The 25,504-nt window shown below is 35.4% G+C and overlaps 2 protein-coding genes across 10 annotated transcripts in view; one reads left to right on the top strand and one right to left on the bottom strand.

The window, feature by feature from the left end:
- Positions 1 to 113: 113 nt before the first annotated feature.
- Positions 114 to 22,574, top strand: LOC125673434 (prostaglandin E2 receptor EP4 subtype-like). 9 transcript variants are annotated; one of them, XR_008801073.1, is made up of 5 exons: positions 116 to 250; positions 8,487 to 9,848; positions 15,079 to 16,325; positions 20,917 to 21,027; positions 22,441 to 22,574. XR_008801073.1 is itself a non-coding variant. In XM_056158409.1 (3 exons), exons 2-3 carry the CDS (start codon positions 8,970 to 8,972, stop codon positions 15,361 to 15,363), a joined length of 1,164 nt encoding a protein of 387 aa, XP_056014384.1. In that variant the 5' UTR covers positions 114 to 250; positions 8,487 to 8,969; the 3' UTR covers positions 15,364 to 17,037. The 9 variants fall into 9 exon arrangements, 5 of the variants coding, with proteins under 5 accessions (XP_056014384.1, XP_048765958.1, XP_056014387.1 ...); XR_007369541.2 differs by lacking the exon at positions 116 to 250 and adding an exon at positions 5,926 to 6,048; XR_008801072.1 differs by lacking the exon at positions 116 to 250 and adding an exon at positions 8,055 to 8,105.
- Positions 22,575 to 24,956: 2,382 nt separating this feature from the next.
- Positions 24,957 to 25,504, bottom strand: part of LOC125675726 (metalloproteinase inhibitor 3-like) — a 6,469-nt gene continuing 5,921 nt past the window's right edge. The window contains exon 6 of the mRNA XM_048913512.2: positions 24,957 to 25,504. This exon is cut by the window's right edge and continues 1,496 nt beyond it. The gene's annotated coding sequence lies outside the window, so the exon portion shown is untranslated.

Below are 25,504 nucleotides of genomic sequence, written 5' to 3'. Positions count from 1 at the left end.
AAAAAAAATGGTTTAATCATGGTTTAGATTTTTTTCCTTTCGATTTGCTCTTTTGTATCATTATTTACCCCATGGGTCTTTATCAGATGATTAATAAAAATCTCCTTCAGATGAAATATGGCAAATCCCTCATCATACACGTAGATGAGGGCTTGACGCCATATATCTTGATACAATTGTAACCAACAATTTACTCCGTCACCGGAAGTTGGTGAAGTAGATAGGGATGAGGAAAAATTTCTGATATTTTGTGAGTACCCAGCATCCTTAAATTTAAATGTCATTAAATATAAAAACCTGAAAGTACATGGTACTGTATGTGTCAACATTTAATGGAGACAGACTCGTAGATCTGGCGAAGTCAAAATAACTATAAGTTGCTTATTAAAATCACTCTTATGATTTGCAGACTAGTGAACTTGCAGAATATTTTATTTAAGACTGTTTTATTACCGTGTTTTATCTCTGTAACCACATTTGTATATAGATTTTAACATGCGTTTAATTCAACATTTGAGGCGTGGATCACGCGGTTTCGGGCATGGAGTTGGGTATATTGTTGAATACAATTCTTTGACTACAAGTATCTTGCACTATGATAAATACGTGGGTATAAACTTATCGAATTGTACTGTAATACACACATATCGGTACATGTACACGGATGTTTAGGAAGAGAAGTGATTGCTGCAATAACACCCCCCCCCCCCCCCCCCCCCCTTGATTTACTAGCGATGAAAACCAAATCTTACTACAGTGTAGTTTTCATTAGATGTCCTTATGTCATTAGGTGTGGAGTTCTGGAAATTCCAAATATTATCTATAAATAGACACTGAGGTAGTATTTATATAGTACTGGTACACTTTAAGACTGCACTTCGTTATCCCACTCACCACACAATGAACTACTTGTTGCAATAAAATATATCTCGATTTCTTATCACGCCTTCAATCTCCGCGCGGTCATTGATTTTACAGGAGGCATATTAATTGAAAGACACATGTCATTCACATGATTTATATGTTATTTGTAATTCAATTTGCTATTGAATGACAAATTAATCTTTCTCGCATGTGTTTCGCACAAACGAAACGAATGCTGAGAGTATGAACTTATCGTATGAGATATGTTCCTCTATATATAAATATGACAAACAAAACAAAAACATCCTTGTTTTAGAAAGTGTTGATGAATAGTTAAAAATTAAAAAATGGAGAAAAACCTACACAATATATACCCCCCCCCCCAAAAAAAAAAACTACCACAAAAATTATGAGCATTTCGTTAATTACTGCGGAAACATTTGGACTTGTATTTTGTATAAAATACGTCCGGTCGCCGGGTGTTTTATGTATAACTCGAAAGGACTAGATGCCATATGTAACACCCTTTCTTAATTCTTTTTAATTGAGGCTCATGAAAGAGGTCACGTTTGATGGCTAGTGATAATTTGCCGTCATTGGATGTATATATATCGCATTAAAAGTATGCAATTTCTCCAAAATGTTTTAAATTTCTCCGGACGTGTTTCTTTTAGAAAGCAGAGCTCAGCTTTGTTTTGCTATCACGTTGGTGTACTGAAAAGACGTCAGAAATTCAAGTCTGCTCTTGCATCTCTAAGCCATCTTGTAACAAGTGCAGATATGCATACGGAATGCATAACAAAAGCGTGACTGCGCATTTTGTTGGTCAAGTATACAAACCCTTATGATGTATCATATACATGTGCATTCCTTTGTTTGTATTTACTCGATCATTGTCCTTGTTACGTAGGTTCAACATTTTTATTAGAATATTATGCAACGATTAGTTCCGTACATGTACATATATATTGTTGTATCAATAAGTGGTGCGGAGCAGGGGGTCCTAGAGGTAACTTCAAATGGATGAGTCTCTAAAACTTAAAATCAGGGTCAGGAATAGAAATTAAGGTGGAACTGTCAACAATTCATGTCTTCCTAATATTAAAATTTCATTTCCTAGATCTGATGTTTGACTATTCGATGTCCACTGGCGGATTTAAGGAGAGGGCACAGTCCCCCCCCCCCCCCCCCCCCCCCCCCCCCCCCCCCCCCCCCCCCCCCCCCCCCCCCCCCATTTTCAAATTCAAGGTAAATCGTGGTCTTTCGTCTATGAAAATGTAAACAATAAAAACAATGATTTCTTCCACTCGGAGAAATAAATGACAAAATCTTTTGATTTATTGAATAATCACTTTTATCGGAAAACTTACATTTTCCCCCAAAACTCTTAGAATTTGCGTCATTTTATTAATTTCACCTTATTAAAAATGACAGAAAATAGTAAAAATGACTACACAGGAGACAATAATTTCAAGACCAGTAAAATCCAGGAGCTTCCGGTGGTTTGGCCCCCACTAGGGCAATTCGCCCTAGACCCACTGGGGAACTCGGAGGCGGCCCCCAGCCTCATAAAGTTGCGCCCCAAACCGCAATTCCTGGACCCACCACTGAAATCGCCTTCCTTAGATCTGATGTTTGTCCATTCGATGTCGCGTGGTGACCGCTGTCTCTGACTATAAAACGTCTAATGGAAATTGCTGAACGTACACTCATATACAAAAGTAAAAACTTCTTCACACGCTTCTAAAGACATTCAAATTATCACATCATATGTGACTCTGCTGTTATTTCAGTTTGCATTACTTTTTGTTTGCATTACTTTTTGTTAACTTGAAAAACGGCATCAAAGTAATACAAACGATATACTGCATAATAACGGAATGTATTTTTTTTTTTTTCAATTTGAAATATAATTTTATGGATATGAAGTTTTAGATATAAATATTTCTGTACCTCAACAGCTGAACACACAGTTTACTGTTATGTATACGCGCGCCGTATGGAATGGTCCTCGTGGTTTGAACCAACTGTCTCGGGTTCATTACACCTTGAATTTCTCCAAAAACTAAACACAGGCACACCCATCATCCAAGACAAGAGGACCCTCTAGTTTATGTCCTCAAGAAAAAAAAACCTTTTTCGGGGCATGTATGGAAGGAGCAGCAAAACAGTACAATCACCACCATATTGATGAAGACTATGAGATCAGTACAATCACTACCATATTGATTAAGACTATGAGATCAGTACAATCACTACCATATTGATGAAGACTATGATATCAGTACAAACACTACCATATTGATGAAGACTATGAGATCAGTACAATCACTACCATATTGATGAAGACTATGAGATCAGTACAATTAATACCATATTGATGAAGACTATGAGATCAGTACAATCACTACCATATTGATGAAGACTATGAGATCAGTACAATCACTACCATATTGATGAAGACTATGAGATCAGTACAATCACTACCATATTGATGAAGACTATGAGATCAGTACAATCACTACCATATTGATGAAGACTATGAGATCAGTACAATCACTACCATATTGATGAAGACTATGAGATCAGTACAATCACTACCATATTGATGAAGACTATGATATCAGTACAAACACTACCATATTGATGAAGACTATGAGATCAGTACAATCACTACCATATTGATGAAGACTATGAGATCAGTACAATCACTACCATATTGATGAAGACTATGAGATCAGTACAATTAATACCATATTGATGAAGACTATGAGATCAGTACAATCACTACCATATTGATGAAGACTATGAGATCAGTACAATCACTACCATATTGATGAAGACTATGAGATCAGTACAATCACTACCATATTGATGAAGACTATGATATCAGTACAAACACTACCATATTGATGAAGACTATGAGATCAGTACAATCACTACCATATTGATGAAGACTATGAGATCAGTACAATTAATACCATATTGATGAAGACTATGAGATCAGTACAATCACTACCATATTGATGAAGACTATGAGATCAGTACAATCACTACCATATTGATGAAGACTATGAGATCAGTACAATCACTACCATATTGATGAAGACTATGAGATCAGTACAATCACTACCATATTGATGAAGACTATAAGATCGGCATTGATAGTTCCACGGCCCTAACACGGTTTTAGTTATGCTACATCATATGGATAGCATATCCATTTGTGCAGTTTAAATGATACATACCTTCTCTGTAATTAATTGATAAACGCATCTTATACATACTAGTATTTGGTGTTGGATAATGCTCTTTTGAGTCAAAATTGATTTTTTATCTGGTCAGAATAAAATCGCTACATTATGCCTCATTTTGGTTGGACCGTGTAGAGAATTAACCTTTCTATTTTATCTGCCTGACCGCATAAAAAGTCTTAATAAATACTGAACTCTCGTACATTTATTAATCTCTCTCAACGGCAATCGTTTCAATGCTTTATTTAGTCCGCCTTTTTAAGCTCACCTGAGCCGAAGGCTCAAGTGAACTGTTCTGATCAGAATTAAATTTGTCGTCGTCGGCGTAAACATTTTATATTTTCATCTTCTTCTCCAGAACCACTGGGCCAGTTTGAAACAAACTCGGCGCAAAGCATCCCTGGGTGAAGGGCTTTCAAGTTTCTTCAATGAGGGGTCATGCCCCCTTCAAAGGGGAGATAATCACAATAATGCAAAAATATGATCGGGTCATTTAAAAATCTTCTCAAGAAACACTGGTCCAGAAAAGCTGAGATTTATATGAAAGCTTTCTGACATAGTGCAGATTCAAGTTTGTTCAAATCATGGCCCCTGGGGATAGGATGGGGCCACAATAGGGGATCAAATTTTACATACTAATATATAGACAAATCTTCTTCTCAGGAACCATTAGGTCAAAGAAGTTTACATTAGCATGGAAGCTTCCAGACATAGTGTAGATTCAAGTTTGTTAAAAGCATGGCCCCTGGGGGTAGGATGGGATCACAATAGGGGATCATATTTTTACCTGCAAATGTACAGGGAAAATCTTTAAAAATCTTCTCAAGAACCACTGGGCCAGGAAAGTAGACATTTACATGAAAGCGTCCTGATATTGTGCAGATTCAAGTTTGTTAAATTAATGGCCCCCGGGGGTAGGATGATGCCACAATAGGGGATCAATGTATTGCATACAAATATATAGGGAAAATCTTTAAAAATCTTCTCAAGAACCTCTGGACCAGGAAAGTAGACATTTACATGAAAGTTTCATCACGTAGTGCAGATTAAAGTTTGTTAAAACCATGGTCTCCGGGGGTAGGATGGGCCAAGTTAGGGAAAATCATTAAAAATCTTCTTCTGAAGAATCACTGGGCCAGAAAAGTTTACATTTACATGAAAGTTTCCTGACATAATGCAGATTCAAGTTTGTTAAAATCATACCCCCAGGGGTAGGATGGGGCCACAATAGGGGATGAAAGTTTTACATACTAATATATAGAGAAAATCTTAAAAAATCTTTTCAAGAACCATTGGGCTAAAAAAGTTTACATTTACATGAAAGCTTCCTGACATAATGCAGATTCACGTTTGTTATAATCATTGCCCCCGGGTGTAGGTTGGGGCCACAATGGGGACCAAAATTTTACATGCAAATATATAGGGAAAATCTTTACATATGGGCCAAGGTGACTCAGGTGAGCGATGTGGACCATGGACCTCTTGTTATGTGTATCTAACTAATAGTTGAACAGAATCAGAATATACTGTAGTTTACATTTAGGAGAGACATCGATTCTCTTAGTGAAAAGCACCGCGAAGTCATTGACAAAACGTTGGAATATGTTTGTTTCTGAGAAGTTTTGTCCTCTGTCGGGTATTGTGACGTACGACCATTTTCATTTTAAATTAGTGCAATGAATTCCGGGGTAGTGACGAAAAGCTCATTACATTGTGTCGTAACTCAGATCTTGATTTATTCTGCAGGAGACTGCCGCAGGTTTTGGCTAAAGGTTATCTGATTAAATACAAACTTGGTTTAAACTGTGAATTTATACCGGTAATTCATAAGCCAAAGACAAGTATACCGTCAGGTAAGATCGTTTGTAGAAGATCCAGTCAAAGATGTACCGTGCTTAGTTCTGACTGAGGGATAAATTGTCGTCGAGAGGTATTGTCACTGAACAATATTTATTTGTTTACTATATAACCTTAATTTTATTCATTCATTCATGTGTATTTGTGTTGAAGGTTAGTTTTAAACATATGTGTAAAATGATTGCGTAAATGTGAACTTAGTCTTCAATGGTAAAATTGATGAGCTGTGTCATTTCCGTGTAAATTCAGCGGAGTTCCGATCGCTGGACAATGCCATGTTTACCATTTCTATATAATATTCCTTTTTTTCTCACTAATTGTGTTTTAAATGAATATATGACTGTAATTGATTTCATGGACACGCAATATTATCAGCAAAATATTTGACTTCATATAACGTTACAATAATTTTATTTATACGTTGACGTTGCTAATATATATTTTTACAATTGTGTCCCAAAAATTGTAATTAAAACGTTAAGAAACGTGATATCATCATATAAATTGTGTATTTTTTGTGAACAGAAAATGACACAGAATAAAATTCTAGAAAAACTAAAAACGTGAAATTTTGACCGTAAGGGCCCTTTTCTATTGACTCGTACTTTTCAGTATCTGTAATTTGCCACGTAAAACATTGTGATGTCCTTAACGCCCCATGCTAAAACATGAATAATAGGGTATTTATCAAGTGATGAATTATTTAAATAAATACAATAGCAAAGTATGTGATTACTTTAAAGTTATACTTCAGTAACACTGAAACAGGATAGTACTTAAACTGTGTATGTACATGTAAAATCGTCAAGGCATTCCCTCAAACTGCCTATAGTATTTAGCCAGGGGGTGTACCTTACCATTATGTAGATCATTCAGATTACTTCTAATAATTAGTTATGATTTCATTTTGTGTTTGTAAAAAATAAAATATGCACAACTAAAAAATTGTAGATAATATAATTAATATATATACGTAATTCATCTTGAATAAGCATCATGCCACAAGAGCAGCATTTCCTGTGTAAGAGAAGTGACGATGTTTGTCAGTTTAGACTGTACCAGCGCACCTGTTAGTAGATGTCAAAAGTTTTCTACATCGTCAAATCGTATAGTCTATGTTGTATCAAGGTTTTGAAAAATTGATAATTTTATACCTTGGGGATTAGATTCTGTCTCATTTTAGAAAATGAAATGCAAGTACAGGTGTATTTTTTTTTTTTTTTGCTCCCGTAATGAACAAAAAATTCTAAAGATGTGTGTGATTCTGTACCTTACGAAATTTCTTTTCTACTATAGTGGCTTTGTATTAGATTATCTTGTGAAAATTGCTGCACACGAACAACCTACCGGTTTTAAAACGGACGGTAGTTAAAATTGTATTACAGGTATGCGAGTGATCTTCTATTGTAAACAGACACCAGCTCCGGACCCGTCACCGTTTCACTCCGCATGTGCAAGGAACACAACATTTCAAAAATAAACAACATGTATTTCCTCAATATCCGCCATTTTAAAAATTATTTCTCCTTTTCAGAAAATAATTCATGTTCAGGTGAAATACTAGTATAAATTTCATCATTTAAAATTAATGGCGGAAAATGTAGAGGATTTTTATCAAACTGCAGGTCAGTACGCTTGTTTAAAACAGGTTGCCACACAAAGAATAGGATAGATTTATTTCTAATGCAGGGCCCAAACAGGGAATAGTAAGCATTACATGCATAAGGAAAGAAAACCAAAAGACATACATGTAGTTAACATACAGTCAGACATAATGACATACACGTATATCAAGTTTGGACAAAATAAAATGACATTGAACAAGAAGGAAGGAGTCATTGCGCATAATGTGGTTACAGTTCAAGTAAACAAAAGAAACTGATCTTTAATCTGAGTAACTTGTTTTATACACATGTAAATGAAAAGGGGAGGGAAAGGGGGAGGGGGGGGGGGCAAAACAACCTTAGACAGATTGTCGTGAACGAGTCTGTCATGCACATGTAGATGTTTACAATGCGTACGTATGTATGTAGGCCTACATGTATATTTATCCGTTTTTAAAGTGGCAAATGTATTTGTTAGCCTCATCCGCATAGTAGATGAGTAAATGAGGTTATCCACCGCGTTTGTGTAAGTCGTTTTTCTTACTTTTCGGTGGTTCCCACCTTTTCTTGCCTTTAATCTTCCTGGAAAATTTCCAGTTTTCTGTCTCGGTAATAAGGAAGATAATTATTTTTAGTATCTGAAACATACCACGACCCATCTAACGTCGTGTATGGCTAAAATGTGATAAATTAAATTAACTGAATGTTAATTAGATTAAATTACATAAGAGGGGCGTTTTGCTTGTGGCTAATCTAAATTTGATAAAAAAGAGTTTGGTATATATATGCACTTTTTTGTTTCAACGTCTCCATGATATAATTTGCTGTTACTGTGTAATGTGTGTAGATATTTACCTTGCTCTTTAATTGTTAACTACTTTCATTAATTATGATGTCATTTTCTCAGAGCACCTCACACCACGGAAGAATGCAAAGGTGCACCAAGTGAAGATGAAAACAAAGAGTCACATGTTCCGGATCTAACAACTCAATGGACTACACACATTTGTCAATGGTCGTAAGCTGTGTTGATAGGAGCTGGATTTCCATTCAAACAGCACTGGATTGCCTCTCACTCGAACGTTTCCCTCGCGACTGTCCCGACAATATTTCTTCCTCCTTGTAAATATTGACTTAAACCCCGAGTTCAGCTGAAGGCGACAAGCGGCATTTCATTTATTCAGTTCGCGTAGTTAGTAGTACATCGTCTGAGTGTTTTGATGTGGAAAATTGGGCTGTCAAGGAAAGACTGTGTCAAGGAAAACTTGTCAATTTTATTTTATTGACATGCGTCTCATGGTAATCGGATACGTTTTTCGACTTCAGATTTTTTTTTTACCTAGAGGGCCTCATGAACCTGAACAACATGTGACGAAATGACTATATTCCGATGAATGTACATGTATTTATTCACACCATGCTGATAGCTGCCAAACAAGCCATGGATGCAGCCATCACTAGTCGCACAACTACCACGGAGTTTCCCGCCACAACAGAGATCATGGTTACCACCAACACGTCCACCAATACAACCACCGATGGTTTAAGGAATAAAAGTGAAGGTTATGTTGGAATGATAGTAGTGATGTTCATTCTCGCTCTGGTCTTCAACATTTCTGCTCTTTTTATGATCATTAAATCGTCCAAGTTCCATAAATGGAGCGCATTTTACAGACTGATGATATCGCTAACCATCACGGACTTATTCGGAAGCATCACATGTTTTCCCGTACTTCTGGCAACATATGCTAATAACGTGGAATGGCAGGGTGGACAGCCAGTTTGTGACTACACCGGGTACATGATCAGTTTCGTCTTTTTGTCGTCTGCTTCTATCATCGGTGCCATGTCGGCAGAGAGATTCATTGGAGTTTGGTTCCCATTCTTCTACAACAGCATAGCCAAAGAGAAGCGAACCAATATTATTTTGGGTGCCATTTGGACGACCGCAGCTTTTATATCCCTTCTCCCCATCATCGGGTTCGGGGAATACGTTTTACAATATCCGGGGACTTGGTGCTTCTACAATTTCAGAGCCAAAAATCGGATAGACGAAGTGTATGCCTATATGTACTCTATTGTGTGGATTATTATAATTCTTTGTATTATTTCATTCAACGTGTTAGTCATAATTAGATTAACCCTGAGGCGATTGAGGACACACGACAAGAAAAAACAGAATAGTAAAGCCAACAGAAACGAGATTTTCTCCATAATTCTTTTGGTCGTCATCGTCATAGTGACAGCCACGTGCGGAATACCGCTGGCGGTAAGCCATTTCTCAAAAAGCATCTTTAATTTAAAAAAAAAAAAAGATAAAGATTTAATTATATGTTGCTCTTTAAGACAAATGGCATCTCCACTGCAAACATAAATTATGTACATAAATTTGTTAACTAATTTTTATTTTTACAGCTGTTCCCCCAAACTGCAAGACATGGTCCAATTTTTTACTACTGTTTTTCTTTACTACATCGTACCGTCAATGTTGTCTTTCTCCAGGAGTAGATTTGATCAAAAAATGAAAAGAATCTAGGCGAATTTTTCCACAGTTTCACAAGGCAGCCGTATAACGTTGTTACAGTTAAGGAAATATGATAACACGTGACCCCCAGTTTAACTTTTCCTACCTGTAGGTACCTGTAATTCTTGTTATAATAACGTTTCAAAGGTTTGATTTTCATTCTCTATTGACGAATCAGGGAAATGAATTGTTTACGACAGAGAATGCTTAGACTACCTCATTGAGGTCAAGTGGACAAAGGTTTGACCCGCAACCGAACTTTTGCTTGGTAAACTTTGAGTAGGTGTAAGAGAGAATTGACAGTTTTAGGGAAGGGTGTGAAAGGGCATACATGTATAATCCATAATGTTTTTATAGAACAGGTTTATTTCATTAGAACTTTTAATGTTCTTCCGTTTTGGAAAATGTAGAAAAGGGTATAAAACTTTTTACTTATGATGTATCATAATCTAACGCTGTCTTGGGTTTCGTAGGACATTTACGATATTCTATCTAGGTCGGGATCAAACTAATGGCGAAAAACATGCAGGTGGCCAGCAATTCTGTCAATTACAGTTATATATTTATTTCCAAACATCTAATCTATAAAATTTAGTTTTATGTAGAGTTGTTCAGCCACATTGTCTGTACCGGTATATACCCAGCACAGAAGCATTTACCTCATGTACTTAAACCATTGACAAAGGTGACTGAAATTTATGATTTCATTGGTAATGTAAAAAGCCTAGGGGGAATGAACCAGATGTAGCCCGGTCCGAACTCTTGGAATTCTTAAAATGTTTTAAGATGGCTTTATACAATGTTTTAAGACAGCTCCTTACAATGTTTTAAGTAAATATTTCGAATATGCTTTTTCACCACTTATGTACATGTAATGAATGAGGGAAGGTGGTGGAACTGCCATGACAGAAAGAAAACGTTTGATGACTGGTCAAACTTTTAAACAAACATTGTGGTTTTGGACTCTTCTTTCAAGGAAAATCATTAAATCAGATATAATGTGACATTCATTGTCTAATACCGTCACTGCAGATAATTACCTGAACTGCTGCACATTGACAATTCTCGGAATCTTAAAAGTTATTAATGGACAAAGGACATTACGTTTCTAAAATGATCGGTCTGCAATTATAACGCCGATTTAAGAGGCGTGATGTTATTAATTCAGTTTGAATTATTTTCGGTGCAGTCTCTGGGTATATATAGAAAAGCAAAACACACACATGGAGAGAGAGAGAGAGAGAGAGAGAGAGAGAGAGAGAGAGAGAGAGAGATCTTTAATTGCGATTATGCATTCAGATTTACTTAATATATACACAATCTGTAGCTTCTGAATTGACCTAACTACAAAGTAAGGCTGAAGGTTTTTTCATCCTCATTGTGAATTATGAATTATTAATATTAATGGTTCAAAATGGAAAAACTGTATCAATTTCTACTAAATATAGTTTAATTTAATCAATAACAAAAGAAAATGTGTATATTGTCACCTTTTTAAAGATGTCAAACATACATAAACAAATATATGTCAACATTAGAAAATCGGAACATTTCCATAAAAAAAATAATATGTTTAATAAAGATATATAAAAACTTGTTGAAATGACTGATTTTTAATGTCAACAGTGAAAAAAACTGCTACTTTATAAATACATGTATGTATAAATTAATTGGGGAAATCATTGCATATAGACATACAGTAGAGAAATATACCAGCATAGGAATTATTGCTCTTGGCATTTTTGAATTATAAATAATTGATCATTTATAGGAAATATTGTAATTTTGAAATCGTGTACTTTAAATTCTCTGGACATTAATTACAGGTATGATCGTGGCGTTTAGGTGTTAGAATTGATTGTATTGTATTGTTTGTTGCCAAAATCAGATCATATATTACATATTATGTACAATGAGAACATTAGTGAGGAAGACACCAATAAGTTACTTGTATAACAATATGTAAAGACAAAATAAATCATGCGTCTCAAATAACATAAAGAACATGTTTATTGATATGTTGAAGATAAACTTCTTCATGTTTGTTAGCATTAATCGTACTAAAGTTTACCATTTATGTGTAAAAACCCCTTCATTTATTTTTTTTTTCGCGATCTGTCCACTTGCACAGAATTTCGTTGTGTACACTACCATATGACGTCTTGAATTTGTAAAACTAAAATTTAAAAACCCAAACAAACAGGAAATGTCTTTAATTTTAATGTGGGTTGATAATTTATCCTCAACAAAAGTTCATTGTAAACAAGTTTTTAGCAGCTAGCCATTCCATTATCTTCAAATAAACGTTATTTTAACACAGTCCCGCCACATGACCTTGAAACAGGTCATCTACATATATACATGTATGTCCCTCTAGCTCATATTTTGACGAATCATATTTGAATAGGACACGTCCTTTTTCGTCTGATTAGGTATTCTCCTTTAATGTGTTTTTTCCCCCAAAGTGTATCCCTGAATACGACAAACACCTCTCTATTAAGAGATCATGCTATTCTATGAATGGAAAATTTAACTCGATATTACACAATAGTAAATAATGCTACAACTAATGATGCAGCTGTTATTTGATATAAATAAATATTTTATTGAAGATCAAGGTAAATCTATAAATATATTTGCCATTTTGCACCCGCCCTGAACCCAGTCACTTAATTTTGATTTCAAATTGCACTTTTGTGTTTAAGAATACTTTTGAAGAGTTTTCCTATATATTAGAAATTGAAACATCCCTTCAAGTCCAATGTAGACCCCAAGGGTCCTGATTGAACAATTTCCCTAAATTTCAATCTTAAGCATACACGAGTATACTTTCATTTGACGGAATCTTTTTTGGTTCTTGAAAAGAAGACTTTTATAGGAATTTACCATATATTCCTATGTAAAATATTTGACCCCTATGGTGGCCTCACCAAGGCCCCGGGAGCTACAGAATGAATAAAACTCGAATTGTCCGTAAATAAGGAAAGTTATGTACATCTGAGTGTTTTCCAGCTAAGTACTTGCTTATTTTTTTTTTTGGTATGTACATTTATATCGTTTTAAGGAAGCTTTCATACAAGTTTATAGCTTGACTCACTCAACGCTCGTTAAGAAAGAAAGCGATGTTTTTTAAAACCTGTATCTTATTTGCACTATTTCTTTATTACCTTTACTTGGAAGGGGACATAACTCTTTATTTGAGCAGGCTTAAAACTGCCTTACTGTAGAACAGTGTTGATAGAATTTGACCTGCTGGTCTATGAGAAGTAAATGAAATTGTGAATGAAATGTGTGCGCTCGATATAAATGTACAGATAGACGCCGAAAAAAACCCTTAGAGATCACTTGAACTCTTGGTTCATATGATCTTTTGAATATGAATACTGAAAAAAAAAATCAGGTGTGTGGTACGTAGTATTTAACGCTCTGATAATGAGGTTCTCATACTTTTCTTTCATAATTCTTTATATACTTCTCCAATATTTTATTCATATGAGTCTTGCTACAAAGCAGGAAATACTACTCTCTATGGATACATTGATGTAAATCTGCGGTAATTTTTATTGACCTGAATCTGTTTAGAAATATGTTGTTAATTGTGTTGGAAGCTATCTTTTTTTATAGTGATGGAGGAAATTAAGTACAGAAATTGTTTGAAGGGAGGAAGTTTATGGTCAATTAATACAATTGTTATTGTCGCGGACATTAGATGTCTCTTTCTCTTGACGCTTATCTCCGTCATTACCGGCGTGTGATGATGACTATTAGATTTTATCTTTATCCGTGAAGGGTATTACATATATAACAATGATTATCCGACTTTAATTAAGTAAATATAGGCGTTAAAAATATATCTGTCTCACGTGAGCCGTTGTATTTGTGTACAGCGTATTGTTAAGAAATAAATTTTCTTTTTGAAAGTACACGAGGTTATGAAATCCGACGCTTCACGCCGGCGTACTTCATGAAGCGTTAACGCTCAATAAAAAGTATGCCGGATGGTCTTCATAAAACGTATACCGACGTGAATCGTTGCAGTTCATACCCTCATGCATTTTTCAAAATTGAAATTTACATTTGATATCTGCTTTCACAACTGTTTGAATTCCCAGAGCTCTGTTGAAACAGACGTACTATATTTATCAAGATTTATACGTGCAGTGTTCACAACTATAGCACACTCATTAGGAACTATCTATCATTACAATAGATAAATATATGAAAGGAAAAAACACTGGAAAAGTAAATATTTGTGTGTGTAGGTTTGTCTGTTGTAAAGAAGGTGTAGCATATCTACTGCTATTTTCGTAGGACGTTAGCTGCAGAAATGTAGCTCTCTGAAGAAAAAAATATTGTGACTGAATATTTTTTCAGAGAGCTACAGTTCTGCAGCTAGTATAATGTCTGCTAAAATGATGAGTACGATTTAGACATTCGCTCGTCTGTGAGTATATACGCCGTATCAAACCATATTTAAAAATTCCATTTTGATACGAGTTTGAGAAAGTGCATTTTTGAAACAAAACGAAATAAGATGTTACTTCAAGTTTTTTCCCTAAAGAAAACAAAATGCTGCTTTCGAATGATGTATATCAAGATATGGAACTATGGGTATTATGTATCCTTCCCATAATTCAGGTGACAAACTGGTCAAGCTAAATATTTGTTTTTCTAATGCGTATTTCAAAGGCACCGCTCACCTTTGTAATTAATGTCTGTTAACATTAAAACATTTAAGAAGAAAAGAAATGTTTAAGCATCACAAATCTGCGTGATCATGCGCATTTTTACCAATGAAAATCTTGTTGTCACTGGGGACACATTTTAATCAAAATCCATCTGAAACATCGAGTCGAACATAAGAAATAATTCTTTTGATCTTGCTTAACACGGATTTGATTAGTATGAAAAGATTGGACGTGTAGGTGTTTTCTTACTCACAACTGACTAATTGTCACGTGTCTTTTGTTCTCAGATTCGAGCCATTGTGAATGAGAGTGGGTCAACAAAGAACGACAATGCTGACCTTCACGCAAGTAGGATGGCCACCTTTAACATGATTCTAGACCCACTCGTTTACATCTTCTTCCGAAGGGAAAACCTCGAGTGGTTGTTCCGATTTATAAGGAAAAAGCGAAAGAAATCCGATAAGACGTCATCAGAGGCCAGCAGCACGAGCGCAAAGACGGACGAAACGAACAAGTCTGCGACCAATCTGGAAAAAATTGAACCACAGCTCAGCGACTTGAATAAAGAATGATTATTTTGTTTTTGGACGAGACGATTAGGTCTGCAACCAAACTTGAGGAAACTATATCGCAACTCAGCGACCTTGATATGGACTGGCCAGGTTGTGAATTTTTACCCTCAAAGACACATGACTTTGTTGTGGTAAACACTATTATAAAAATAATAGTGCTATAAATAATTAATTACATTTGAAATCCATTATTCCGTACGTACACCATGCGGAGAGTGCTAGGGATGTCGGATGTGGGGTTTCTGACTGAAAGGAAGTGGGATTTAGGATTTCTGACTGAAGGGAAATCAGATTTGGGACTTGATCTCGTGACTATTACTGTTTTGTCAACCAATTCTTTAAAGTGCTTTTTTTATTATGATAAATGCATTCAGTTTAAAAGTGCGATGTTTGTCACAGAGTGATGACAGTATTTTATACTCAGATGTACTATGACAATGTTGTTTGTATTTTTGAATGTTTTAATGCTACATATTGCGTTTGAGATGATGGATTATCAGCAGCCATATAACTGTCGTTTGAATTACAGAAAACGCACAGGATCATCAGATACACAGGAAATATAAGGCGGCCGTATGGATTTTCTGAAGTAGGAAACAAATAGGAGTACTTCCTACAACTGTCATTGTTTGTACTGGTATAAAATTCCCCCAGAATACGCCATGTCAGTGTTGTTTTGACGTCAATTTCTGTTTATATATACATGCATCATTCTTGTAAGAATTCAAACATGCCATATTTGACAATAACAGAAAATCTGACGGATTTTACCATATATTATCTTCTCTTCATGACGATTTGACCTGTAGTGTTTAGTATCAATTTTCACCTTGACCGAATTTCATACATATACGTATATCAACTCGGTGTAACTATAAATCCTTATCGTCTGTGAAAGACGATACGTATTCACAGAATGGTCAATATGAAATCTCTGGTGTTTCTCATCTGTTTAGCATTTGGTAAGACTCTGAACGATTTGGTTGCACTTTATAAAACGCTTTACTTTTATTCAAATGTATTCAATCCAACTCGACGATCGTAACGTCATTTGAAATTCATTGTTTTAAAAGAAGGATTTCTGGAGCCATTTAAAAATAAAACAAATGAATTCGAAATTCATAATACTTCAGAATTTAATGACAACGTAAAGTTATGAAGTTGAAGTGGTGTACACCCTTTTTATTTTGTGGACATCTTCCAAAAAATATTTTAATGTAAGCAGAGAAAATATGTTTGCCGTGTATCTCTAGCATGTTAATGATTACAGACTAATGTAAGGTTGTCTTCTCAAATGTTATTTAGAAAATCATCATTTACATGTATAAGTTGGATGCAGTTAGATTGTGTTAATATATGTTATACTTTTTATAAAGGCAAAGTGAAATGCTCTCCTTTTAGTTGGCTGTACACATTTCTTGAAAATCTAAAAAAAATAAAAATGATATATTGGAGATCCGTGTATGGAGTTATGAGATTGATCATTGTTTGTTATCTTCACCTTCTCATATTGAAGAATACAGAAGTGTAGTTTTACTTCCGGCAGCAATTTTAGAATTGTTCATGTTTTTCACATGTCAGATTTTGAATACACTTGGAACAAAGTACATATGTAATTAAACGGATTAGGTTTGTTTTTCAAATATGTGGTAAATAAATATTGAGACATTTTAACTTTTCGTCTTAAAAGACATTCGTTGTTTGGGAAATTCAAACATTGAAGTTTGTTTCCTTTGAACGGTATCGTGCTTTGTCTTTTGACGAAATTTTAGAAAAGATAATAAGCAATTTCCCATCCAAAATAATTTTCATATTGATGAATTTGAGGATTTTTCAACAGTAATATCGCATTCTTGGACAAAGGGTTTACCACTTTTTCTTTAATCTGTGATTTCAGGCTTTTCAGGTGAAACATTTGGTTTGTTCCTGTGTCTTGTGTGCATTAAATCCAAGCATACGATAAGTGTATCAGCTTGTTTTCAGGATGGTGTTAATATCTGGACCTAGTACATTGCCATACTTGCCGTAACAATGGTTGATAATGGGAATAAGCCAGTTTCCCCCCAAAACATACAAATCTTAGGATCCCATTTGAGGTTAAGAATCCATCCACAAAAGACAGGGAAAATATTTAAAACTGCACCTTCAGAATCCCAGATTTCGCACGCATACAATAATATTTGGATAATGACTTTGTCGTGTGCATCAAAGTGAACTTCTAATGATACATTGAAATACCCAACTTCCTGAAAACTTCATATAAAGCTTAATGTGCACACTATAAATAAGCTTGTTGTAAAATGTTGCAGAGCCTTGGATAATTAAATTCTGATCCATCAAACAGAAGTTTCCCTTTGGGTTTCGTTGTACAACGTACACGCACATGTATTTACACGGAATTTCAATTTCTTATAGTAATTGGAGAATATATTGATTTATACTAACTTAGTTTCTTACTGTTGTTTCATTGGGGGGTTGGGGTTGAAATGGAGTATAATTTATATTATCAACAGTGCAATAAGTTTTCATATAAATCTCGGCTACGCCTCGGTTGACAATAGTTTTCTCGGGGTGAAAATTTTCAATGTTACCCTCAAATACATGCAATATTTATATATTATCAACAGTACAATAACCTTTTCCTGAATCTAAGGTGTTAAAAAACAGGTAGTGAGTTTTTTTTTTAGCTTACCTGAGCTAAAAGCTCAAGTAAGCTTTTCTGATCACCCGTATTCCGGCGTCCGTCCGTCTGTCCGTCTGTAAACTTTTAACATTTTTAACTTCTTCTCCAAAACCACTGGGCCAATTTCAACCAAAGTTGGCACAAGGCATTCTTAGGTAAAGGGAATTCTAAATTTTTAAAATAAAGGGCCAGGCCACCTTCCAAGGGGGAGATAATCAAGAAAAGGTAAAAATAGGGTAGGGTCATTAAAAAATCTTCTTCTCAAGAACCACTGGGCTAGAAAAGATGAAATTTATAGATAAGCTTTATTAGGTAGTGCAAATTCTAAATTGTTAAAATCATGGCCCCCAGGGGTCGGATGGGGCCACAATAGGGATCAAAGTTTTACATACAAATATATAGGAAAAATCTTCTTCTCAAGAACCACTGAGCCAGAAAAGCTGAGATTTATATGAAAACTTCCTGATATAGTACAGATTCTAAATTGTTAAAATCCTGGCCCCCGGGGGTCGGATGGGGCCACAATAGGGGATCAAAGTTTTACATACAAATATATAGGAAAAATCTTCTTCTCAAGAACCACTGAGCCAGAAAAGCTGAGATTTATATGAAAACTTCCTGATATAGTACAGATTCTAAATTGTTAAAATCCTGGCCCCCGGGGGACGGATGGGGCCACAATAGGGGATCAAAATTTTACATACAAATATATAGGAAAAATCTTTAAAAATCTTCTTCTCAAGAACCACTAAGCCAGAAAAGCTGATATTTACATGAAAGCTTTCTGACATAGTGCAGATTCAAGTTTGATCAAATCATGGTCCCTGGGGGTTGGATGGGGCTACAAGGGGGGATCAAAGTTTTACATACAAATATATAGGGACATTCTTTAAGAATTTTCTTCTCAAGAACCACTGAGCCAGAAAAGCTGATATTCACATGAACAGTTTTCTAACATGGAGCAGAGTTAAGTTTGTTCAAATCATGTCCCCCTGTTGTAGGATGGGGCCAGAATAGGGGATCAAAGTTTTACATACAAATATATAGGAATTTTTAAAAAAAAAATCTTCTTCTCAAGAACCACTGATCCAGAAAAGCTGATATTTACATGAAAGCTTTCTGATATAGTGTAGATTCATGTTTGTTCAAATCATGGCCTCTGGGGGTAGGATGGGGCCACAAGGGGGGAGTTTTACATACAAATATATAGGAAAAATCTTCAAATATCTTCTTCTCGTGAACCATTGGGCCAAAGAAGTTCACATTTACATGAAAGCTTTCTGACATAGTGTAGATTCAAGTTTGCAAAAACTATGGCTTCCAGGGGTAGGTTGGGGCCATAATAAGGACTACGGTTTTACATGCAAATATATATAGAAAGTCTTCTGATATGGACCAAGGTTACTCAGGTGAGCGATGTGGCCCATGGGCCTCTTGTTTTTTTTTTATCCTGCTTCAAGTTTCATGACAAAAAGTCAACGTCATCAGCAAATTTATTCAGGCGTTCACATTTAAATGTTTGTGTATAATTTTGCAATACAACTGAATAATGTAATAAACAGGTTCAGCTTTATTTACATTAAAAAGTTTCTTTTTCTCGTTATCCGCTCCTCAGATAGTTTACTGCAATTAAACATTTGATTAAACAAATCTTTCTACTGCGATATCTAGAAAAATACTTCCCTGTAGATTTATTGCTCAAGCATTGACTGTACATTGACGACAAGTTCTACATTCAAAATTCCCCAGTATTTATTAGGATTATACTTTCTTCTTATTGTGTAACATACGTTGTACAAAGAGAAATTCCGCCGTGCAGTTTCATCAACAAGTATATGTAAAGCACCGTTCGTTTCAGCAATGCAAGCCACTGGTATTTGCTTTTGATTTTGTGTTTTCGGCAAGCAAAAATAAATATCATTGCACACTTGTATTCGAAACCTTCTCAATGTTTCCCTGCTTAATTACAATGTCTTAATGCCAACTTATATTTCCCCTGTTTTGTTTGTGAAATGTGAATATAACGAACAGTGATGAATCTCATTACTCCTATAAAGAGTAGATGTACAATATCAAGAGTAGGGAAAAATACGGACAGCTGGATATACCAGCGGTGGGATCAGGTTCCTAGGACGAGTAAGCATCCCATGTTGAACGGTCACACCCTCTGTGAGCCCTATATCTTGACAAGTAAATGGAGTAATCCGTAGTCATAATCAGTGTGTAAAGAACGGTCTAACAATCGGCATGAAACACGTCTGACAACATACGACCAAACGAAAGTTTTTATTTGCAAATAAGATCCTTATAACGACTAGGGCTGGGTGTTGTCTGGAAATTTCGTATTGCGATTTTTCTAACTGTATTGTGATGTGTATTGTAATCCACCTAATCAGGAGTCTGTCTGTGCTTTGTAATTATCATGCAAAGATTAAGTGTTTCGGCGGTGTGATACGAGGTTTTGATATTGAAATAATTAATGAATTTATGTAATTTTAGCTGCGTGAAATCTCGAAATCCACCCAATCGCGAGTCTGTCTGCACTGTTGATTTGGGAATAGTTTTGTGATCTTTAATTTACTAAAAGTTCTATATATTTTTTATGACACACCACTTCTCTAATATGTACTGCTGATGTTTTCTCTTCAAAGCAATTAATCCTGGTGTTTCTGTGAGGAGTAAAGATAGGGGCATGGTAGAACATTTACTGGATTGTATAAATTTAGACGTATGTTCTTCTTAGCCGTATTCCTAATGGAGGATTTTGTAACCAGTTGCTCATTTCCTTGACCATTGTTACTTATAAAATATAGGTAATTTCAACATTTGTATGGTAAAACGTATGATAACGACATATTTCTTTACAACAGTGTGCTACGTGTCCGGCCAAGCGCATTGTGACGTCGAACATCCCTGTGCTCATTTTTGTCCAAATAATTACCACGAACAATGTGTTAACAACGCGTGCACGTGTCCAGATCGTAAGTTACATTGTTTACTTTATATGTTATGTCATATACGTCCACGTGCTCGAAATAAGCACCAAATCCTATGTCGAATTCGTGGTTTCGGTCATTAGTCACTTAATAACATCCGGTATTTTAATTGGATGAGGACATTTATTTTGTCATTTTGTGGTATTTCCTGAAATGAGCAGAAACCATGAACTTTTACTACCCTCTTAGTATTTGTACACATATAGGTATACGATGTGAGACGACCATGTGATGGTAGTTTGTTAACACACTTGATAGAGAAGGAAGAAATCTGACCACTGTCTATTTACAGAAAATGACCAGGAAGCATCAGATCTAACGATAAATTACGTTAACGTAAACAAAGAAAGAATTAGACTAAGTGAAAATGGCAAAACTGTTTATTATTATACATTTAATAAATGGATATGAATTATCTGAAAATGAAGCGTACACATATATAGCCGAGTGTATCACTTAATCGATTATGTGATTTATCTTTGTTGTGCGATATCTGTTATATCATTCAAGTGAAATAATGTTTAGAATGATGCCAACTTTTACCTGCATGGAATGATAAACGACTCTTTTATTCAGAAGTTCCATCAACCATAGAATTTTAAAATGGATATCATTAGATTGACTAAATGGTTGTCACTTCAAGATTATTACGATATATCTGACAAAAACTACAATGTTTGGTTATAAAATTATAGAAAATAGGTCATTATGGAATTATCTTAACACTTTCACAAGAAATATCGATTTGTCCAGGATTTCTTACATGTTTGTTGGTTCTGTTTACAAGCATAAATATTTCATTTGTAAATACTGGTGAGCCGAGGGCCGTTCTATACTTCAACCAAATACAAACATGCATGTTAAAACTCATATGAATATGAAAGTAATTGATTTAACCTGATAATTCACATCAAAGTGGGATTTCAAAACTATATATCTACAAAAAGTTTCGTATCCCTGAAGAACTTAGATAGCTCACCAACCAAGGATTTACTTACCAGAAAATTTACTCACCAGACAAAATTACTCACCAGAAAATTTACTCACCAGACAAAATTACTCACCAGAAATAAAATGGAATGAGAATGTGAAATATGCTGTTTTGAAAGAAAAAAATCTATAAAGTACATGTATAGACAGAAAATAATATTGAAGTGATGTTTAAGCCCATCCTGTGTACCTCAATGTCACACAGTAATCGCGATACTATCCTCTGTGCCTGTAAACCAGTACATATGTACCTATATATGTAACTGATGTGTTCTTTGATCATAAAAAACTTAAATTATCATGTATGAATTTTTTTTTTAAGATAGTAGTACTTATGAAAACTGTTGGTATCCAGTCTATTTGTATTATATACAATGTTGAATTAAATTGTGGTTGTTTCATTTACAGATGCGTGTAGAACAACATCACAGTGTCCAACAGGTCACATGATCGGATGTCCCCCAGGTCAGGCCACCTGCACGGAAGGACACTGCATCTGTCATAGATCTAATAAGAGTTCTGAATAAAACATCTAAACACTAGAGCGAGTTCTGAATAAAACATCTAAACACTAGAGCGAGATCTGAATAATAGTTCTAAACATTAAACCGAGTTCTGAATAAAACATCTAAACACTAGACCGAGTTCTGAATAAAACATCTAAACACTAGACCGAGTTCTGAATAATAGTTCTAAACATTAAACCGAGTTCTGAATAAATGATCGAAACACTAGAGCGAATTCTGAATAAAACATCTAAACACGAGTTCTGAATAAAACATCTAAACACTAGACCGATATCTGAATAAAAGATTAATCTTATTAGTAATAGTTTAATTCTTTCTATTGAACTGTAAATCATTAAAATGGTACCTTTATATTACTAAATCATATTCCTTGCTTGTGTAGAAGTATTTCAAATCATTGTACAGTTGTATTATCGTAGTTGAGGAGAGATAACCCTAAAACGCTTCCAAGAAGACTAAAATGGCGTCAGTAAATGCCTTAGGTAATGGAAATAATACGATTAGCAAATCTGAATTGGCCACTGAAATAGGAGACTCCAAATTACTAGTCAATGAAATATATCACACTTTTAAACAAATCTGTCACCCTACTCCACAGTCACAGTAAGTAGACAGGTATATACTTGTATGAAAGACATTCTTTTTCAGAAACTGTACCGGAAAGTTAATTCTTTAAACGTTTACATTCGTGTATTGTAATTGTTTTTAATATTTAGAACTTTGCTGAACAAAACGAGAAAAGAAATGGGCAGCTTTCGGGGGATGTTATCATGATCCCTCTTCATCCTTTTCGCAGTTTTATGGACTGTCCTCATGAATCTTAGGTTGAAACGAACTGTAGTATCAAATCAAAACTTTGTACCGAGTGCAAAACACAACCCAGCTTCCGCTTCTACTAATTAAGACCCATTACCGTTAGAATCTGTTTGTTCTTATAATCTGCACTGACGAGTTTGTCCGTTCTTTGAGGTATGGCAGTATCCTTTGGAAAATATTCAACATATAACAATTTATGCAAGATTCGGATTTTCTGGATTACATCGTAATAGACATTTTACTGCAGATCAAAAGCAAATATTTTCCTCGAAATATTGACTATATAGCAATTTTTAGCCTTTGTTATTGAGGATGTGCTTCTCCAAGCAAAAAATACCCACTACAGGCACATTCACCACACACGTGTACACGCCGCAGCTGTTTGCTATTGGGTGTTGCGCCGTTGTAACGTTACAACGATTGCGGATATGAATATTCGTTTTAATTTCAGCACGACTTTGTTGAGACCATACTTCATGCTAATGGAAGGTGAAGATAACGAACAATGATCAATCTCATAACTCCTATAAAGAATTCAAAATAAAGAGTTGGACAAACACACCCCTGGACATACCAGAGGTGGGATCAGGTGCATAGGAGGAGTAAGCATCCCCTATCGACCGGTCACACACCACGCGAGTCCTATATCTTGATCAGGTAAACGGAGTAATCCGTATTTAAAATCAGTGTGCCAAAAAGTATGAAACACGTCAGACAGCATTTAACGCAATGGTAGTTTGTATGCAAGGAATGCAAGGAACATGGTTTACCAGGTATTCACATATGCATCGTTCATTGTAGTCATTCATCTCCCTTTGTGCTGGTTGGCTCCGGCAAAATGTGATTGATGACTGCATAATTCCTTTGGTATATAATGGGTATCGGTAATGAAAACCACTTACGAAAATCAAAAGGTTGTAAGTTTTACGTTGATCACACTACACTTACCGTCACATTGATAGGGACAAAATGAAAAGGTGAAGATAACGAACAGTGGTCAATCTCATAACTACTAGGGCAAGCATGGACCCCCGTGCAACCCAAGCGTGGTATCAGGTGCCTAGGAAGAGAGACATGGGGCTCACGGCGGCTGTGACCGGTCGACAGGGAATGCATACTCCTCCTAGGCATCTGATCCCAGCACTGGTATATCCAGGGGTGCGTGTTTGCTCAGCTCTTTCTTCTGCATTGCTTATAGGAGTTATGAGAGTGATCACTGTTCGTTATCTCCACCTTTCATATAGGTTGAACAATGCAGACCATTTACCACCGCGCTCTGTCTATGCTTTCTCTCTACAGATCACTTTCTACCTCCATATATATTTATTTGTGTAATGTGAATACTTTCTTGTCATAACTAACACGTATGTTATCCAGTGGAAAAAGTGAATATAATGCTTATCTGGCTCTCTGTCTATTCGGAATTATCATAGCGCGAAGCGCCAGTTAAAAATGATACTTTTACATGTGTAAAACTCTTTTCTTAAAAGCTGACAAGGCAACTCTGAATAAAAGGAAGACTGTACAAAAGATCGTTATCTTGAATCTTGTATTTCAGTGAAACAACAATGTACAAACTTAATTCCATTTTTTTCAGCTGCACACGTCTTCGGATTTTTTTTGGATTTCAAAATTTCGACTTGAGCACTCGAGAAAATGGCGGTTTAAGGTCAACGCGTGCAAATATTGTACTATTCGTTTCCGAGCAAAGGGCAATAAAGTTAACCAAGACCATATTTGGACTTTAGGTGACGATCCAGTTCCCTGTGTAGACTCTTGTAATCATCTAGGTATTATTGTCAACAAAAATTGTTTTTAACGGACTGGATAAATAGTGCCTGCAGAAAAGGAAGGGATTCCTTTTATGCTCTTACAGATATTGGATCCCTTAAACCATTAACTTTAGTTCGTCTTTATAAATCCGTCGTCTTACCTTCCGTATTGTACGGCTGTGAACTCTGGAATAATTTGTCAGCAACAGATTCTCAACGCCTTCATGTCTTTCAACATTCCATAAGTAAATCCGCACAGTATCTTCCACGTCAAACGAGATCCGATATCTGCGAAAGCCTTTTCAACGTCCTACCTATCAATGTGGAAATAGAAATAAGAAAACTCCTGTTTTTCGG

This window comes from Ostrea edulis, chromosome 3 (genome assembly GCF_947568905.1).
Source record: "Ostrea edulis chromosome 3, xbOstEdul1.1, whole genome shotgun sequence".
In the NCBI taxonomy this organism is placed as follows: Eukaryota; Metazoa; Mollusca; class Bivalvia; order Ostreida; family Ostreidae; genus Ostrea; species Ostrea edulis.
Note: the sequence above shows the minus strand (reverse complement) of the source record. Positions and strands in the feature narration are given on the sequence as shown.

Coding starts and splice junctions, on each gene's coding strand:
- LOC125673434 (XM_056158409.1), top strand. CDS start 8,970: ATGAATGTACATGTATTTATTCACACCATGCTGATAGCTGCCAAACAA. Junction 9,849..15,078: donor CGTGCGGAATACCGCTGGCG/GTAAGCCATTTC, acceptor TTTTGTTCTCAG/ATTCGAGCCATTGTGAATGA.